The 14879-nt window shown below is 45.5% G+C and overlaps 1 protein-coding gene across 1 annotated transcript in view; it reads right to left on the reverse strand.

The window, feature by feature from the left end:
* Positions 1-11052, reverse strand: part of NFX1 (nuclear transcription factor, X-box binding 1) — a 58470-nt gene extending 47418 nt beyond the window's left edge. Inside the window, 2 exon segments of the mRNA XM_032180874.1 lie at positions 428-1474; positions 11015-11052. Coding sequence (XP_032036765.1) covers positions 428-1474; positions 11015-11039 — 1072 coding nt within the window. The 5' untranslated portion in view covers positions 11040-11052.
* Between the last annotated feature and the right edge of the window lie 3827 nt (positions 11053-14879).

Here is a 14879-nt window from a genome sequence, read left to right on the forward strand (position 1 = left end):
AAAAAAAAAAAAAAAAAGGAAAATCATCCGGTTAGGAACAGAATGCAATTCTTCAACCAGGAATTTACCTCCTTTTACATAAAACATAAAACAACTTCCTCCACAAAAATCAATTTTTGAATTATCCCTCTCAAGACCAAATGTTCAAAACACCCACAACATATGTTTTAACACAATGCCTGATTAGGCCATCATTTGCAGTTTAGTAGTAAAACAAACTTTTAAAAAAATATATGTTCTCTCTAGTAAACTTACGGGGCATCTGCCCACCAGAAACCACACATTTAGCTTTAGTTCTACCTCTGGAAACTGATACTGGCCTAATGTGAAATAATAAGCATCTTCAGCTAGTCAAGTATGAAGGCAGTTTAAATTATTTAAGATCATATCTTTAATACCATAGTACGCACCAGTCTAGAATGCTTACCTGTATGAGTTTCCTTGTTTTTTGGTATATCGCTTTGCTTCTTCCAGTACTGGGTCCAGCTGAAATGAAGGGAAGATACCTGATCCCCCTTTAGCAGGAACTTTCTTCCATTGCATCTGACAGAGTCAGACAATTCATGCTTGCTCTCACTGGTCAAGTTTTCATCATTTTTGCAAACAGAAAGTTCTTTCTTCCTCTCATTTTTATCTTTTGGAGCATATGCATGTGAAGACTTCTTACCTACTTTTGTATTTTTACTACGATGAGAATCATGTCTTCTCTGACTCTCTTTTTCCGCTGGGGGTTTATTCCACACGGGCTTTCGGGGATATCTTTTGTTTACGTAATTGTAGCCTTTCTGCTCATCCCCACTACCATTCGGTGCCTCACAGAATGCCTTTCCAACAGATGACTCTGAAGAGTCAGACTGACTCAAATCCAAAGATGGAACATTTTCAAACAGCTCTGCTTTCTGTTTAGAGTTAATTCTTTTTTCTCGCTCATGTATTTGCCTTCCCTTCTCCCTGAAACCTCTTCCAGATGCATGCATCAAGTGTGTTTTCTTTGGCTTTGCTCCCCTGCTATCTGCATTAGGTACCTCCCTGTCACTCTCTGAAGAGAGAAGGTCATTATATCCTCTAGGAGGTGCTCTTCTTCCATGTACCATTGCAGCATCTGAAGTTCCTGCACTTGCAGCAGTATCAGTAGTACTTTGTCTTACCTTATTTCTAGTACAGGTGCTATCGTTTCTTGATCTGTGCCACCTCTGGCTTTGAAAGTAGCGATTTTTTGAACTTTTACTGGTACCAAAATACTGGTGAAAGTCTTGAGAATTCCCATACTGACTTTCAGGATTAAAAACACCACAATGCTTTGTGGAAGAGTTTTCATAATCCGTAGCTCTTTCAGACAGACTAGAAAATGGTAAACTACTTCTACTCTGATTGCTGCTAGATTCTTTCCTATCTTTATTTACCCAGTTTACATCTGTAGATTGTCTTTCTCCTGAAAGGGAATCAGGGGCATCAGGACTGAGATTCAGTGCACCTAAAAATATAAAGACAAAAAATAAACATGTCTTTAAAAAAATACCATACAGACAAAGGCCTAAAAGTTTAATCAATTGCCAGCTAGACATAACTACTAAAAATAAGTTTCTAGAAACTCAAATTGAATGATAAAGCATCTTGACTTCTTTAGACAAAGCCTGTGATGGCCTAGAGTTAGGAACAGAAAAAAAGCCTAGGATTAAAAAACAAACAAACAGAACACTTGGAGCAGCAATGCATGTATAAGCACGATACATGTCTCTTTCTGTCATTTCTACGACTGAAATGCTAAGAGAGAGGTGCATGTTAGAAACCCCATCTAGCTCAATTCTGAAACTTATTCTCAACAAAAAAGCCCTGGAGTGAAGAGGGACCAAATGAAAGATGGTTAATACTCAAGGATCAGCTCCATGGTCAAGCATGGTCCATCCCAATGAGCAGGAGCTTGGGCAGAAGTGGCCAAACTCACAAAAAGGAAGCGTACAGGGGATGGAAGCAAGGACAGGTAACCTTGGGAGAAATGCAGAGAAATCATGAGAGCATCCAGGAATGAAGTTTGGAAACCTAAAGTCCAAATGGAATCGAGTTTGGTCAGGAACATCAAAGATGACAAGAAGGGCTTCTGTAAGCACAGAGGTGACTAAAGGAAGACCATGGAAAATGTGGGCCCACTGCTGAACAACAAGAGGAACGTCGTTACACGGAACAGGGAAAAGACTGAGGTACTGAAAGCTTTCTTTGTCTCGGTCTTTCCTAGAAAGACTGGCTTTCTGGAATCCAGGCTCCTGGAGACCAGGGGAAAGACTGCAGCAAGGAATATGTATCCTTAGGGGAAGGAGATCAGGTCAGGGCATACTTAAGCAAACTGGACGTATGTGCTTCCATGGTCCCTGATGGGATGCACCCACAAGCTCTGAGGGACCTGGTATCACTGTGAGGCCATTCAAAAATCCTTGGTGACTCAGAAGTGTCTGGATACTGGAGGAAAGCAAATGTCCCTCCTACCTCTAAGGAGGAAGGCGCAGAGAGCTACAGGGCAGTAAACCTCACCTCAGTTCTGGGGAAGGAACAGCTGATCGTGGAATTTCCAGGCACATGAAGGACAAGAAAACCATGAGGAAGAGTCACCATGAAGTCACCGAGAGGAAGTCATGTTTGATCAACCTGACAAGCTTCTCTGATGGCCAGATGGATGAAGGGAGAGCAGAGACTATTGTCTACCTGGACTGCAGTAAGGCCTTTGACACTGTCCCCCCAGAAGACCCTTACAGACAAGCTGCTATGTTTGGGCTAGATGGACAGGCAGTGAGGTGGGCTGAAAACTGGCTGAATGGACAGGCCCACAGGGTGGTGACCAGTGTCACAAAGTCTAGTTGGAGGACATTAGCTAGCAGTATACCTCAGGGGCCATTACTGGTTCCAGTTGTGTTTAACATCTTCATTAATGACCTGGATGATGGTGCAGAGCATACCCCAGCAGGTTTGTAGATGACACAAAACTGGCAGGAGTGGCTGATTCACCAGGGGGTCATGCTGCCATCCAGGGGACATTGACAAGCTGGAGAAATGGGCTGGCAGGAACCTCATGAAGTTCAATAAGGGGACGTTCAAAGTTCTGCACCTGGGGAAGAACCACCCATGGCCCATTTTAGGGTCATCCACCTAGAAAGCAGCTTTGCAGAAAGGGACCTGGGGGACTAGTGGACACCAATTTGTATGTGAGTCTGCAATGTGCCCTTGTGGCTAAGCAAGCTAACAGTATTCTGGGCTGCAACAGAAATGAAAAATGAAATGAAAATACTGCCAGCAGGTCGACAGAGGTGATCCTTCCCCTCTACGAAGCACTGATGAAGCCACACCTGGAGTACTGCACCCAGTTCTGGGCTCCTCAGTAACAGAGATACACCTGCATACCTGAGTGAGTCCAACAATGGGCCATGAAAATGATGAACAGTCTGGAGCATCTCTCCTCTGAAGGAAGGCCAAGAGAGTTGGGACTGTTCAGCCTAGAGACAAGGAGGTTCAGGAGGGATCTTATCCAAGTATGTAAGTCCCTGAAGGGGATGGGGGTATAACAGGGACAGAGCCAGGCTCTTTTTAGTGGTGCACAGTGAAAGGACAAGAGGCAACAGGTCCAAAACTGAGACAGAAGAGCTTCCTTCCCTCTGAACATTAGCAAACACACCTTCACTGTGTGGGTGCTTTTTGAAAGCACCTTCCAAATAACATGCAAATTTGAAGAAACAGATGGAAAACCATAAAACAGATATAAAACACCTCAGTAATATTAATAATTAAGACTTTTTTTTTTTTAATCATCCATGAATAGGATTCCTATTCTTACTGCCAGCTTTTACATTGTAAAAAAAATAATCCAGAGAAATGGTAAATTCTACTAACTCAATTGATTACTGTCTGCCAAGACAAGAAACAGCAGAACACATACAAAAATACAATAAACAGTGGCTAACCATGGCTCAGATTTCCTCTGACAGTTACATGTAAATACATAAATCTCCCAAGAGAAAGGAAACATCTACAGCTAGATTCTAGCCTGTATTTCTATAAAATAATCAAAGAAGGTTCATATTCTCAGCACGTTAAATTGAATGAAGAGCCATTAATGAAGGTGTTTTAATAATAATCTTGAGGCATCCAGCTCAAAATTTAGCAGTCAGTCAGGCAATCACTGGTTATTACATGCTTTGTTTATACACTAGCTCCCAGGAGAAGGCCAAGTTCATTTCAGGGCAGACAGATGTCATCAGTTTCAAACCAAGGCCTGCAGCAAAATCTCCTTCACCACCACTCACAGAGGGGAGGGGGGCAATAACACAGGAGAGTGGAAGTTGGCAACACGGATGAAGTCCTTTCATCCATGCTCCTGTTCAAAGGGAAAGGGTTTGAAAGGGCCAGTTTGATGTAGCAAACCAACAGATGCTTACAGGACTGGTGCCACAGGCAGGGCTTTGGCTACTTAGACCATGGGACTGGCTTTGAGAAGCCTGGGCTGCTGGGGGCTGCTGGGGTCCACCTGTCAGAGCATCTTTGAAGAGCATCTGTGGTGACAGGTTGCCAAGCTGGTGAAGAGGGCTTTAAACTAAAGTTGCTGGGGGAAGGGAACCTCAACCCATCCTGCTCCTCCCAGTTTGATGCTGGTGTCAGAGATGCCCACCCAGAGCCTGGAGAAGGGTCACGGGTCAGCAGGGGAGCACCTGAGGAGCAGCACAAAGGACTTTTGGCCACCCCAGTAAGTAAGCTTCATTCGGGGACCCAACGTAAATGCCTCTATGATAGCGCAGTAGCATGGGGAATAAACAAGAGGAGTTAAGAGATGTACACACGCCTGCAGGGCTGTGACCTCACTGAAACTACGGAGGTATGGCGGAACAGCTCCCATGACTGGAGTGTTGGCATGGAAGGATACCGGCTCTTTAGGAAGGACAGGCAGGGGACGTGAGGAGGGGGTGTCACCCTCTATGTCAATGAGCAGCTGGAGTGTACAGAGCTCTGCCTGTCCCACACAACATCCCCGTCAGGACTGGAGAGACATGAATTTGACACAGAGACCACTTGATCGATAAGGAATTGGCTGGATGGTTGCACTCAAAGTGTTGTCAACAGCTCAGTGTCCAAGTGGAGATCAGTGGCGAGTGGTGTTCTTCAGGGGTCAGTACTGGGACCAGTGCTGTTTAACGTCTTTGTCAGTGACATGGACAGAGGGATTGAGTGTACCTTCAGCATGTTTGCTGAAGACACCAAGCTGTGTGGTGTGGTCAACAAGCTTTAGAGGGAAACAATCCACTGGTATGTAACAAATTCAGGTAGCTACCTTTTCAGGTTACTAAATTTCGTGAGGACTTAGGCCACAATAAGAGCTCCGTATCACCTGCTCCTGGTATTCAGTGGTGACTGAGGAACAGCGATAGGCATCGTGTGGGGACCTGGGTGGTGCTGATGGGGAAGGGGGGGATGTGCTGACTAAGGATGGTGCCAGATGAGAGCCTGCCCTGGGAGATAGCAGAAGCCATCCTGCCCTGCAACAAAGAACCACCAGTCTGAAGGAACATAACATATATGCAGTGAGAACTAATTAGACTATTGTAAAGGTATGTAAGACTGTACAGGAGACAAAGATCGTACACATATAGGAAGCCAGGGAAAGTTTTGAGCGGGGTCCCTCCTTGGAGGAACCCAGCTCGAGCTGATACGTGGGTATCATTAAGTTTTCACTGAATTAAATAAGACTTTACTCTTTGAGTGAATTTTGGATGCCAGAGGAAACCCACTCTAGTAGGGCAAACAACAGGTTCCCCCTAACACGCTGCAGAGAACAGATGCCATCCAGAGGGACCTAGACAGGCTTGACAGCTGAGCCCATGTGAACCTCCTGCAATTCAACAAGGTCAAGTGCAAGGGCCGGCACCTGGGCTAGAGCAGTCCCAAATGCAAATACAAGCTGGATGAAGAATAGATTGAGAGCAGACCTGAGAAGGACTTGGGGGTGTTGGTGATGAGGAGCTCAACACGAGCCAGCAATGTGTGCCTGCAGCCCAGAAAGCCAACCGTATCCTGGGCTGCATCAAAAGAAGCGTGGCCAGCAGGTCGAGAGGTGATTCTCCTTTTCTACTCTGTTCTTGTGAGACTGCATTCAGCTCTGGGGTCCCCAGCGCAAGAAAGACATGGACCTATCAGAGCAAGTCCAGAGGAGAGCTGCAAAGACGATCAGAGGGCTGGAGCACCTTCACTATAGAGACAGGCTGAAGGCGCTGGCGTTGTTCAGCCTGGTGAAGAGATGGCTCCAAGGAGACATTACAGCAGTCTTCCAGTACTTAAAGGGGGCCTACAGGAAAGCCAGGGAGGGACTCTTTGACAGGGAGTATAGTTATAGTACAAAGAGTAATGATTTTAAACTAGAACAGGGCAGATTTTGATTAGATTTTAGGAAGCAATTCTTTACTCAGAGGGTGGTGAGGCACTGGAACAGGTTGCACAGAGGACCTGTTGATGCACCATCCCTGGAAGCATTTAAGGCCAGGCTGGATGGGACTTTGACCAACCTGGTATGGTGGAAGGTGTCCCTATCGACATTGGGGAGGGTTAGAACCAGATGATCTTTAAGGTCTCTTCTGACCCAAACCATTTTATGATTCTGTGACTCAAAGCAATTCAAATTCTGAAAGGTTATTTCTGAAGATAAGTGACAGCATACAGTGTGTACACATCAGTCTATTTGTAGACAACACCAGATATATCCAGATACAAAATAGTCCAATCAGCTGAACACAAAAGCACACACAACAGGGAAGACACACTGCAGATCTTATAGTACCTGTTTTATACTGTGCCAGGAAAAAAAAAGCAAAAAAAGAATGGTACATTATGGAAATCCAAAGCTTTTTGATAGCTTTGGAAGCATAAAACATCTTCCTCACAGAACAACCTCAATCTTTTCTGTCTTCTCTGGGCATTTTATATAACTGTATTCAACTACATCATGCTATAATTTTCACAGACAACGCAGATTTGCGAAAGACTGGATTTCTTTCTCAACAGGAATGATATTGTTTCAAGCTTAAAGAACCATGCAGTGGGACCCATTTTCATGCAAAACAAAATGCCCGTCCGAAACTTACTATTTATTCCAACTGTGACAGCTCATCTATTAAAAGATATGTTCCCTTCCCACAACTCTTTCCAGAAATTAGAGAAAGAATGACACACAAAAGCACCACTATCATGGAATCACTGAATGGCTGAGGTTGGAAAGGAACTCTTCAGATCATCCATAGCCCAAACACCCTGCTTGAGCTGTGCCCAGTCAGGTTTGAAACACCTCTACGGACAGCCTCCACAACCTCTCTGCAACCTGTTCTAGACCACCCTCACGATAAAAACACTTCTTGTGTTCAGACAGAATTTCATGTACTTTGACATTTACCCTTCACTCAATACCACTGAGAAGAGCCTGGATCCATAATTATTTACCTACTCTCTCCTGAGCCTTCTCTTTTTGAGGCCACAAAGTCCCAGATCTCTCAGTCTCTCCCCTTTATGAGTGATGCTCCCACGCCTTAATCATCTTGGTAGCCCTTTGCTGGACTTTCTCCACTAAGGGAAATCTTCCTCGTAATGGGGAGCCCAGAACTGGACACAATACTACAGTTGCAGCCTCACCAGTGCTGACTACAGCCTCCCTTGACCATTTGGCAACATTCTTCGAAATGCAGTCTGGGGTACTGTTGACCTTGCAGTAAGGGTTTATTTCTGGCTCATGGTCAACTTTTAATCCATGAAGGACCCCAAGGTCCCTCTCTGCAGAGCTGCCTGCCAGCCAGTTGGCCCCCAAAGTGTATTAGTGCATATTACTATGCTCTTCTCTCCCTACATTACTGTCCAAATTCAATGCACCCACATTAAGAACAAAATATTAAGTTTTGGCTGGCCCACTTGAAGAAGACAGAAGAAAAATATGTAAGTAGGGAGAACTACGACTTCACCATAAATAGCTTTGTAAGTCTAAGGGAAATATCTACTGCAGAATGACTTTTGCATAAGGACTAAATGCATTATGAGTTTTCACTCTCTCGTTCACCCTTACAGCACACTGTTCAATGCTTTGTAGCAGCTCCTTGATACCTTCATTTTAATGACTTGCTGTATGAGGAAACAGAACCCACTTGTCATTGTAAAGGCAAAAAGGCAAAACTACATTTAACAGCAATTGCAGCAACTGATGGGGAAAAAATCTGTAATGTCTATTAAATACAAATACAACCTTTCATTTGGGATGTCTCTTCCAGGTGCACAAGGCTGGAAACTGGAAAGGTACACCAGCATGCCAAATCACTCCACAACTGTCTTGTTCATTATATTCTTCCCCTGGATCTCAATAACCATTCACTATTATCAAAATATCCTGTTCAGGTTGCACATGTGCCATGACCTAAACCAGCCATTCTTTGACCTCAACTGCTTCCTCTGGTATAACCTGAGACCAGAAATATTTTTCACATTAAATCTCTCAAAGTCAGGGTGTCCATGAAGTTCTGCAGTGGGTTCACATGGCAAGGTTTTGGTAGCGGGGGGCTATAGCGGTGGCTTCTGTGAGAACAATCCAGAAGCAACCCCATGTTAGATAATGAACCTGGTGCCTGCCAGAGCCGTGCCAATAAGTGATGCTGTTTGCACCTCCATGAAAGTATATTTAAAACAGTGGAAAAAAAAAAAAAAAAAAAAAAACCTGCTGCAGAACAGCAGCTGGGAGAGTGAGGAGCGAGAAACAGCCTTGCAGACACCAAGGTCAGTGAAGGAGGGGGAGAGGTGCTCCAGGTGCCGGAGCAGAATTCCCCTGCAGCCTGTGGAGAGGCCCCTGGTGGAGCAGGCTGTCCCCCTGCAGCCCATGGGTCCCACATGGAGCAGATCTCCACGCTGCAGCCCCCCCATGGGTGGAGGAGCCCCCGGTGGAGCAGGTGGATGTGGCCTGGAGGAGGCTGCGGCCCATGGAGAGCCCCCGCAGGAGCAGGCCCCGGGCCGGAGCTGCAGCCCGTGGAGAGGAGCCCACGCAGGAGCAGGGGGTCTGGGGGGAGCTGCCGCCCACCCGTGGGGGACCCGTGCTGGAGCAGTTTGCTCCTGGGGGATGGATGGATGGACCCCATGGGACGGAGCCACATTTGGAGCAGTTCTTGAAGAGCTGCAGCCTGTGGGAAGCCCACACCAGATCAGTTCGGGAAGGATGGCATCCTGGGGTAGGAGGTGGAACAGGGTGGATGGGGGGAAGGCATTTTTGGTTTCTTTTTTGTTTCTCACTTCTCTGGCTTGTTAGTTACAGGCATTAAATCGTACTATCTCCCTACTCTGAGTCTGTTTTGCCTGTCACGGTAATTGCCATCTCCCCATCCTTATCTCAACCCTTGAGGCCTTTTCATTTTATTTTCTCTCCCTTTCCCTTTGAGGAGGGGGAGTGAGACAGCACCTGAGATGGAGCTCGGCTGCCCACCTGAGTAAAACCACCACAATTTCCTAGACAAAAGCTATTTCACATCTTAATATCGCACAAACACAAATCCAGAATTACCTAAGAGATGAGTCTCAACGACACGATACATATTACCAGGGCAAGGAACAAACTCCAGAACTTGATGCCATGTGACAATACCTGGGTTAGCTTCTGTATTTTAAAGCAAATATAGAAGCAGTGAACAGCCCAGGCTAATTTACCATTTTTAGTAACACAGTTTAGCTCAATATAATTATATAAGGCTTTATTCCAATGCATATGCACTGCAGAAAAGGTTTCAGCACCTGAGCTGACTCACAACCTGACAGCACAGAGATGAACAGACAAGCTGCTTGCAGTAGCTCCTCTTTACTAGTCCGAAACTATCAGACTACTCTGAACGTGTCACAGGCCCACATCAAGGCTGTGGACCTATTTTCATGCCATCAAAAATGAACTCAAATGACTTTTCCCTCTTCGCTCACTGCCTGGGTGCTGAGAACAGAGGAGAAGAGGTTGAAGGTGGTATCAGCAGTACAGGCTAATGATATCCTTAGTCTGAATTAACTCCAGAAACTCATATTTTAACAGATTTATATTACAACAAAGATTTGTATTTTCTTCTTTACCCTCTGCTATGAAAGTCCAGGACACACTACCTGGCAGAGATTTAACAACCTTATTGACAATGAATGTAGTTAGCTCGTCAAGTGAGCCCAAAGTTACACAGATTACCTGAAAAGTCTACCCAGACTGAAAGAAAAGGAAATGATGAAAGCACTAAACATCATGAATGACTGCAGGCAGGCGCTATTTCTAGTTACACGCCCAGGACACAATTCAGCAGGAGTCCTGCAGCTATGCGCCCACAACAGCACCGGGCAAGCCATTAAAGGTGAGGCTGGGATGTGTCTGGAGAGGCTGCTCCCTCCTCCTCGTCAGCAATCACACCCAGTGAACTTAGTTTGATCCTGCACCTTAAAAACCATCACTGGGGGGAAAAAGAAATAAAAAAATAACTTTTTTTTTATTGTGGTGTTCAGTCCCGTTCCAGGCTCAGCACCCAAGCTCCTCTCGGCACGTGGGAGGTCGGTGGGACGTTGGAGGGGGCTGGGGGAGCACTCACTAACAGCCCCCTGCACAACCCCACAAAACGTCTTCACTGAGGCATTTAACCCTACGAGCTCCCGTGCGACCGGGGCAGGCCACCGGGGGGAAGGGGGCGATGCGGGCAGGCGAAGATGGCGGTGGTCAGAGCAGCACTAAGTTTCCCAGGGACCACACATCTCCGCGACTTTATTTATTTATTACTATTATTTTTATTATTTTCGTCCCCGTTGTCCCATCACGCCGCCGCAACTCGCCCCATCACCCCCCAGCCCACAGCCCTCCCCGGGACCCTCCAAGTTGCGGTACAACAACAGGTGGTGCCGCGGCCATAACGGCCCCAACGGCCCCTAACGGCCGTGCCCTGCGCCGTGCCGGGCTCCAACCGCTCCCCCCCCCGCCCCCCCCCCCGCTCCCAGCGGCCGCACTCACCTGCGCCCAGCCGCGCTTCCGCCATGCCGCCGCTCCCCCCCCCGCCCCCGCCCCGGGACCCCGCCGCCGCCGCGCAGGCGCAGTGGCACCGCAGCGCCCCTCCCCGCCGAGTGCGGCTCGGCGCGCGCAGCCGCAGCGGGGCTGGAGCGGGGAGGGAGGGGGGGGGCGGGGCCGGGGGCGGGGGCGGGAGGGGGCGCGAGGGCGGGAGGCAGCCATGGGCTGAGGGAATGGGGAGGGGAGGGGAGGGGAGGGAAGGGAAGGGAAGGGAAGGGGAACAGTGACAAAGAAGTATCAGCGCTGGCAGTGAATTGGCTTGTCAATAAACTTTGTGTCTATGTTGTCTTTGCCACCGCACTGGTTGCCTTCCAGAGCCTGGGCTAACTTTGTTGTGTGCTGGGAAGCCCACACAAGGCTGCCCGTGATGCCGTCAGTGCTGCAGGCAGATCTTGTCGTGCTCCAGCTCCAAATGCTCCCCAGAACTGCGTGCTTTGTCATAATGCGGCTCTCGGCACCAGTGTTGAGCCATTGTATGATTCACACTTCCCTGCAGAGGTTTAGTGCCATGGTTACAGTACATCTACAGAACGGTTCTCTACTTTTGCCGTTGCGGTGTAGCTCCGGAGTCCTCACAGAGCTGCTGATCTTTTTAAGCACTGCCGAGTAACTTTGCAGTGCCATAGCAACTGCAGCTCTGAAGAACAGCACCACCGAGGAACACGACTGCACACAAGCTCTGCATTCTGCCCTCCGCACCCTCACCCGTTCTCAGATCAAGGTCCAATCTGTGACATAGTTCTTCCCCTCTTAGTAAAGTTCACGGCTCGAAACACCTTAAAGAAGCCATGGGCCTTTTGCAGAAACTCTAGTTGCTGAAAGGCACCCCAGACTCCTGCCACTGCTGCCAAGGAAGTTTGCAAACCAGTACAGCAACAGCCTTATAAATGTGCTACATGCATGCTACATGCACATGGATTATGAATATATATGAAGTGCTTTGCCGTATGTAAAAATTTTTCTCATCCAAGTTACCAATCAAAGTATGTGGTAGCAGCAGAGCTAATGCATTCTCTCATAGGTGATGCGTGGTTTTCCTGCTGCTGCCTGATGCATGGTTTTCCTGCTGCTGCTTGGTTTAATGGAGGACTTGTTAGTGTTAGGTCAGAGGTTGGACTCGATGATCTTGAGGTCTCTTCCAACCTAGAAATTCTGTGATTCTGTGATTCTGACAAGATATGTGCAGTAGTCCTCTGGTTCCCATGTTCTTTGTCACTACTGTAGAAACATGACCGTAACACTCACATAGAACTGTTACAGATTTTTAACATTGCTTTACATGAATACCACAGCACTGCCACCTCAGTATCCACACTTTTTTGCTATCACCAAAAAAATGTTGTGGTATGGAAAGCACTATAGGAATTTGCACCTATGTGTGCTGCTGCAAAAATGCCAGTTATTAGGTCTACACAGAGCTGTTGTGGATGAAATTTTTACACAGGTTTGATTTAGCAGCAATTTAAGATTTATTAATACCTTTATGGTAAATCACAAATTAGATTGCATGATTTTTTTTTTCCTTAGCAGCACTTAATCATCAGTTAATCATTAGCCTACTTAATGCAATAACTCAGTCATGTTTGCTAAAATCAAAATAGTGACGTAGTTAAAGATTCATAAATGGCAAGGTTCACACAAGACTTACGGCAAGGTATTGAGGATTTCTATACAGAAGGGCATTGGGGATTTATATGGTTGCCCATTTTCCCTTTATAGCTAAACAGTTCTATTTTTGTTGTTGTTTGTTTTATTTCCCCTTTCTTCTCTCAAATTTGCATTGGGCCAGTTCCATCTACTCCTTATAGCCTAACATAATTGTCCATCATTTCTGTGTAGGCATTTGATTTTATTCTCTTCTTTAGTTTGGCCAAAATAGTCTTTTTTATCTTTTCCTCATATTTTCTCCTTTTCAGTGCAGGGCTAGGAGCAAGGATCTCCCCACTAAATCTTACTCCCTCCCTTAAAACATATATATTTTTTTTCTACTTCATCCTCCTTGAATATTTCTCTTCCCTTCCCTGTACCATTTACTACTAATTTCTTTTCTCAGTGGCTGCTTTTTTCCATCTGACTGGCATGACCATCAGTCATAGGACACACTGCTCCATGTGGTATGTAGAGCTGGGAGCTGAGAGTCAGCAAATTCCACAATACTCACACAAGAAGAGCAGAGCAGTTTCAATAACACTTCAGGTTCAATAACAACTCAAGCAACGGGCCAGGTTGTTCAGCAAGCCTGTAGAGAAACGACAGCCCAAACCATAAATCAAGCCAGTGAGTGACAATGTAGGCCCTGACAGCCACAGGTCTATTTGCTACATGTATGCTGATAAATAGCATTTCCATTGAGTGAGAGGGGAGATGAGGTGGAGAAGCTTACAATCCTTGTGGCCAGAAGAAGTAGCGTGATGCAGTAATGTGTAGGGGTACACAAGGAGGCATGGGAAGAGTTCTGAGGTGCCATGGACTCAGTCCATTGCGGAACATAGAGATGTTCGGTCTCCATTGACCATTCTTTCAATACATAAGGCAAAAAGAGCCCACCAATGTGTGCTTTCATTCAAAATAAATAATAAAAAAAAAGAAACTACCTAAAAATGAAGAAACTGGTTAAAAAAAATAAATGAGTGCCATCTAAAGTTACTGTGTTTGAGAGCTACATGGAGGATTGATAAGGATATGATATTGGAGGCTCAGAGCTAATGTTTACCAGGGGAAAAAGAAACCTGCCATGGTTAAACAGCAGGGACAAGGGAGCCTGTTGCTGTGGACAGCTCTTCAGAAGCATGCTTCCAAAAGAAAAAATTGGGTCTAAAATTGAAAATAGAATCCCAAATTGTGATAGATGAAATGTAAAAATTGTGATAGATGAAATGTAAACTACACCATGAGACAGACCAAAAGGTGTTTTTAAGAGAAGAACTGCCTAACAATTCTACTGAAATTCTAAGGAGTCAACAAGCTTGTGGCTAAGGGAGATAAAGTTGACTATGGATTTCTAGAAGGTATTTGAAAAGGTCATTCATCAAAAGCTCTTGAAAGTTACACTGCCAGGGAATAAATACCTGCAGGGGTAAATAGCTGGCTAAAATGGCATGAAATTGCAGTAGAAATCAATTCCAATTTCACAGTACAAGGAAGCCAACTGTAAAGATCCATACAGATGTGTTTGTGAATGCGATTTGTGCGGCATATTTATTGTGGCTCTGGAAACAGTGTCAGAGTATGCTGATGGTACAATGTTTTTTAGGAAAATGTAGGCAATAGCAGAATGAGAAGAACTGCAAGTAGAAGTGTCTTAGGATACTGAGTGTATGGGCAAAAAATGGCAGATGGAATTCCGGAAAGTTAAATGTAAAGTAGTGCATATGGGATAAAAAAGTCCTATCTTCATATTTAAAAGGAAGGGCCCTGAATTGTTGTAAGTTATTACAGATAGTTGTATGCAAATCTCTTCTCTTTGCCCAGTAGTGCAAAAGAAAGCAAATTTAATTATTAAGTGCTTCTAAGAAAGCAGTAAAGAATAAAATAGAGAAAATATCAAGACAGTGTATAAACTGATAAATATTGGGCACAAACGTGGTTCCTCCATCCCAAAAAGAATATGGAAAAATGGGGAAAGGCTGATGAAAGGGCAATAAGAAAGGGGATCAAAAGCATGCAATGACTTCTGTACAAAGAATGACTTACATAAACCTTCTGGAAAATAATGTATTTAGGAGTGGGAGGGGGTTTGTAACTTGCTAGAGGTCTGTAACTTGTAGAGGGAGGAATCAGATGAGGACTTACCCTACCAACCTTTGACAGC

Source organism: Aythya fuligula, chromosome 2, assembly GCF_009819795.1.
Source record: "Aythya fuligula isolate bAytFul2 chromosome 2, bAytFul2.pri, whole genome shotgun sequence".
Lineage (NCBI taxonomy): Eukaryota > Metazoa > Chordata > Aves > Anseriformes > Anatidae > Aythya > Aythya fuligula.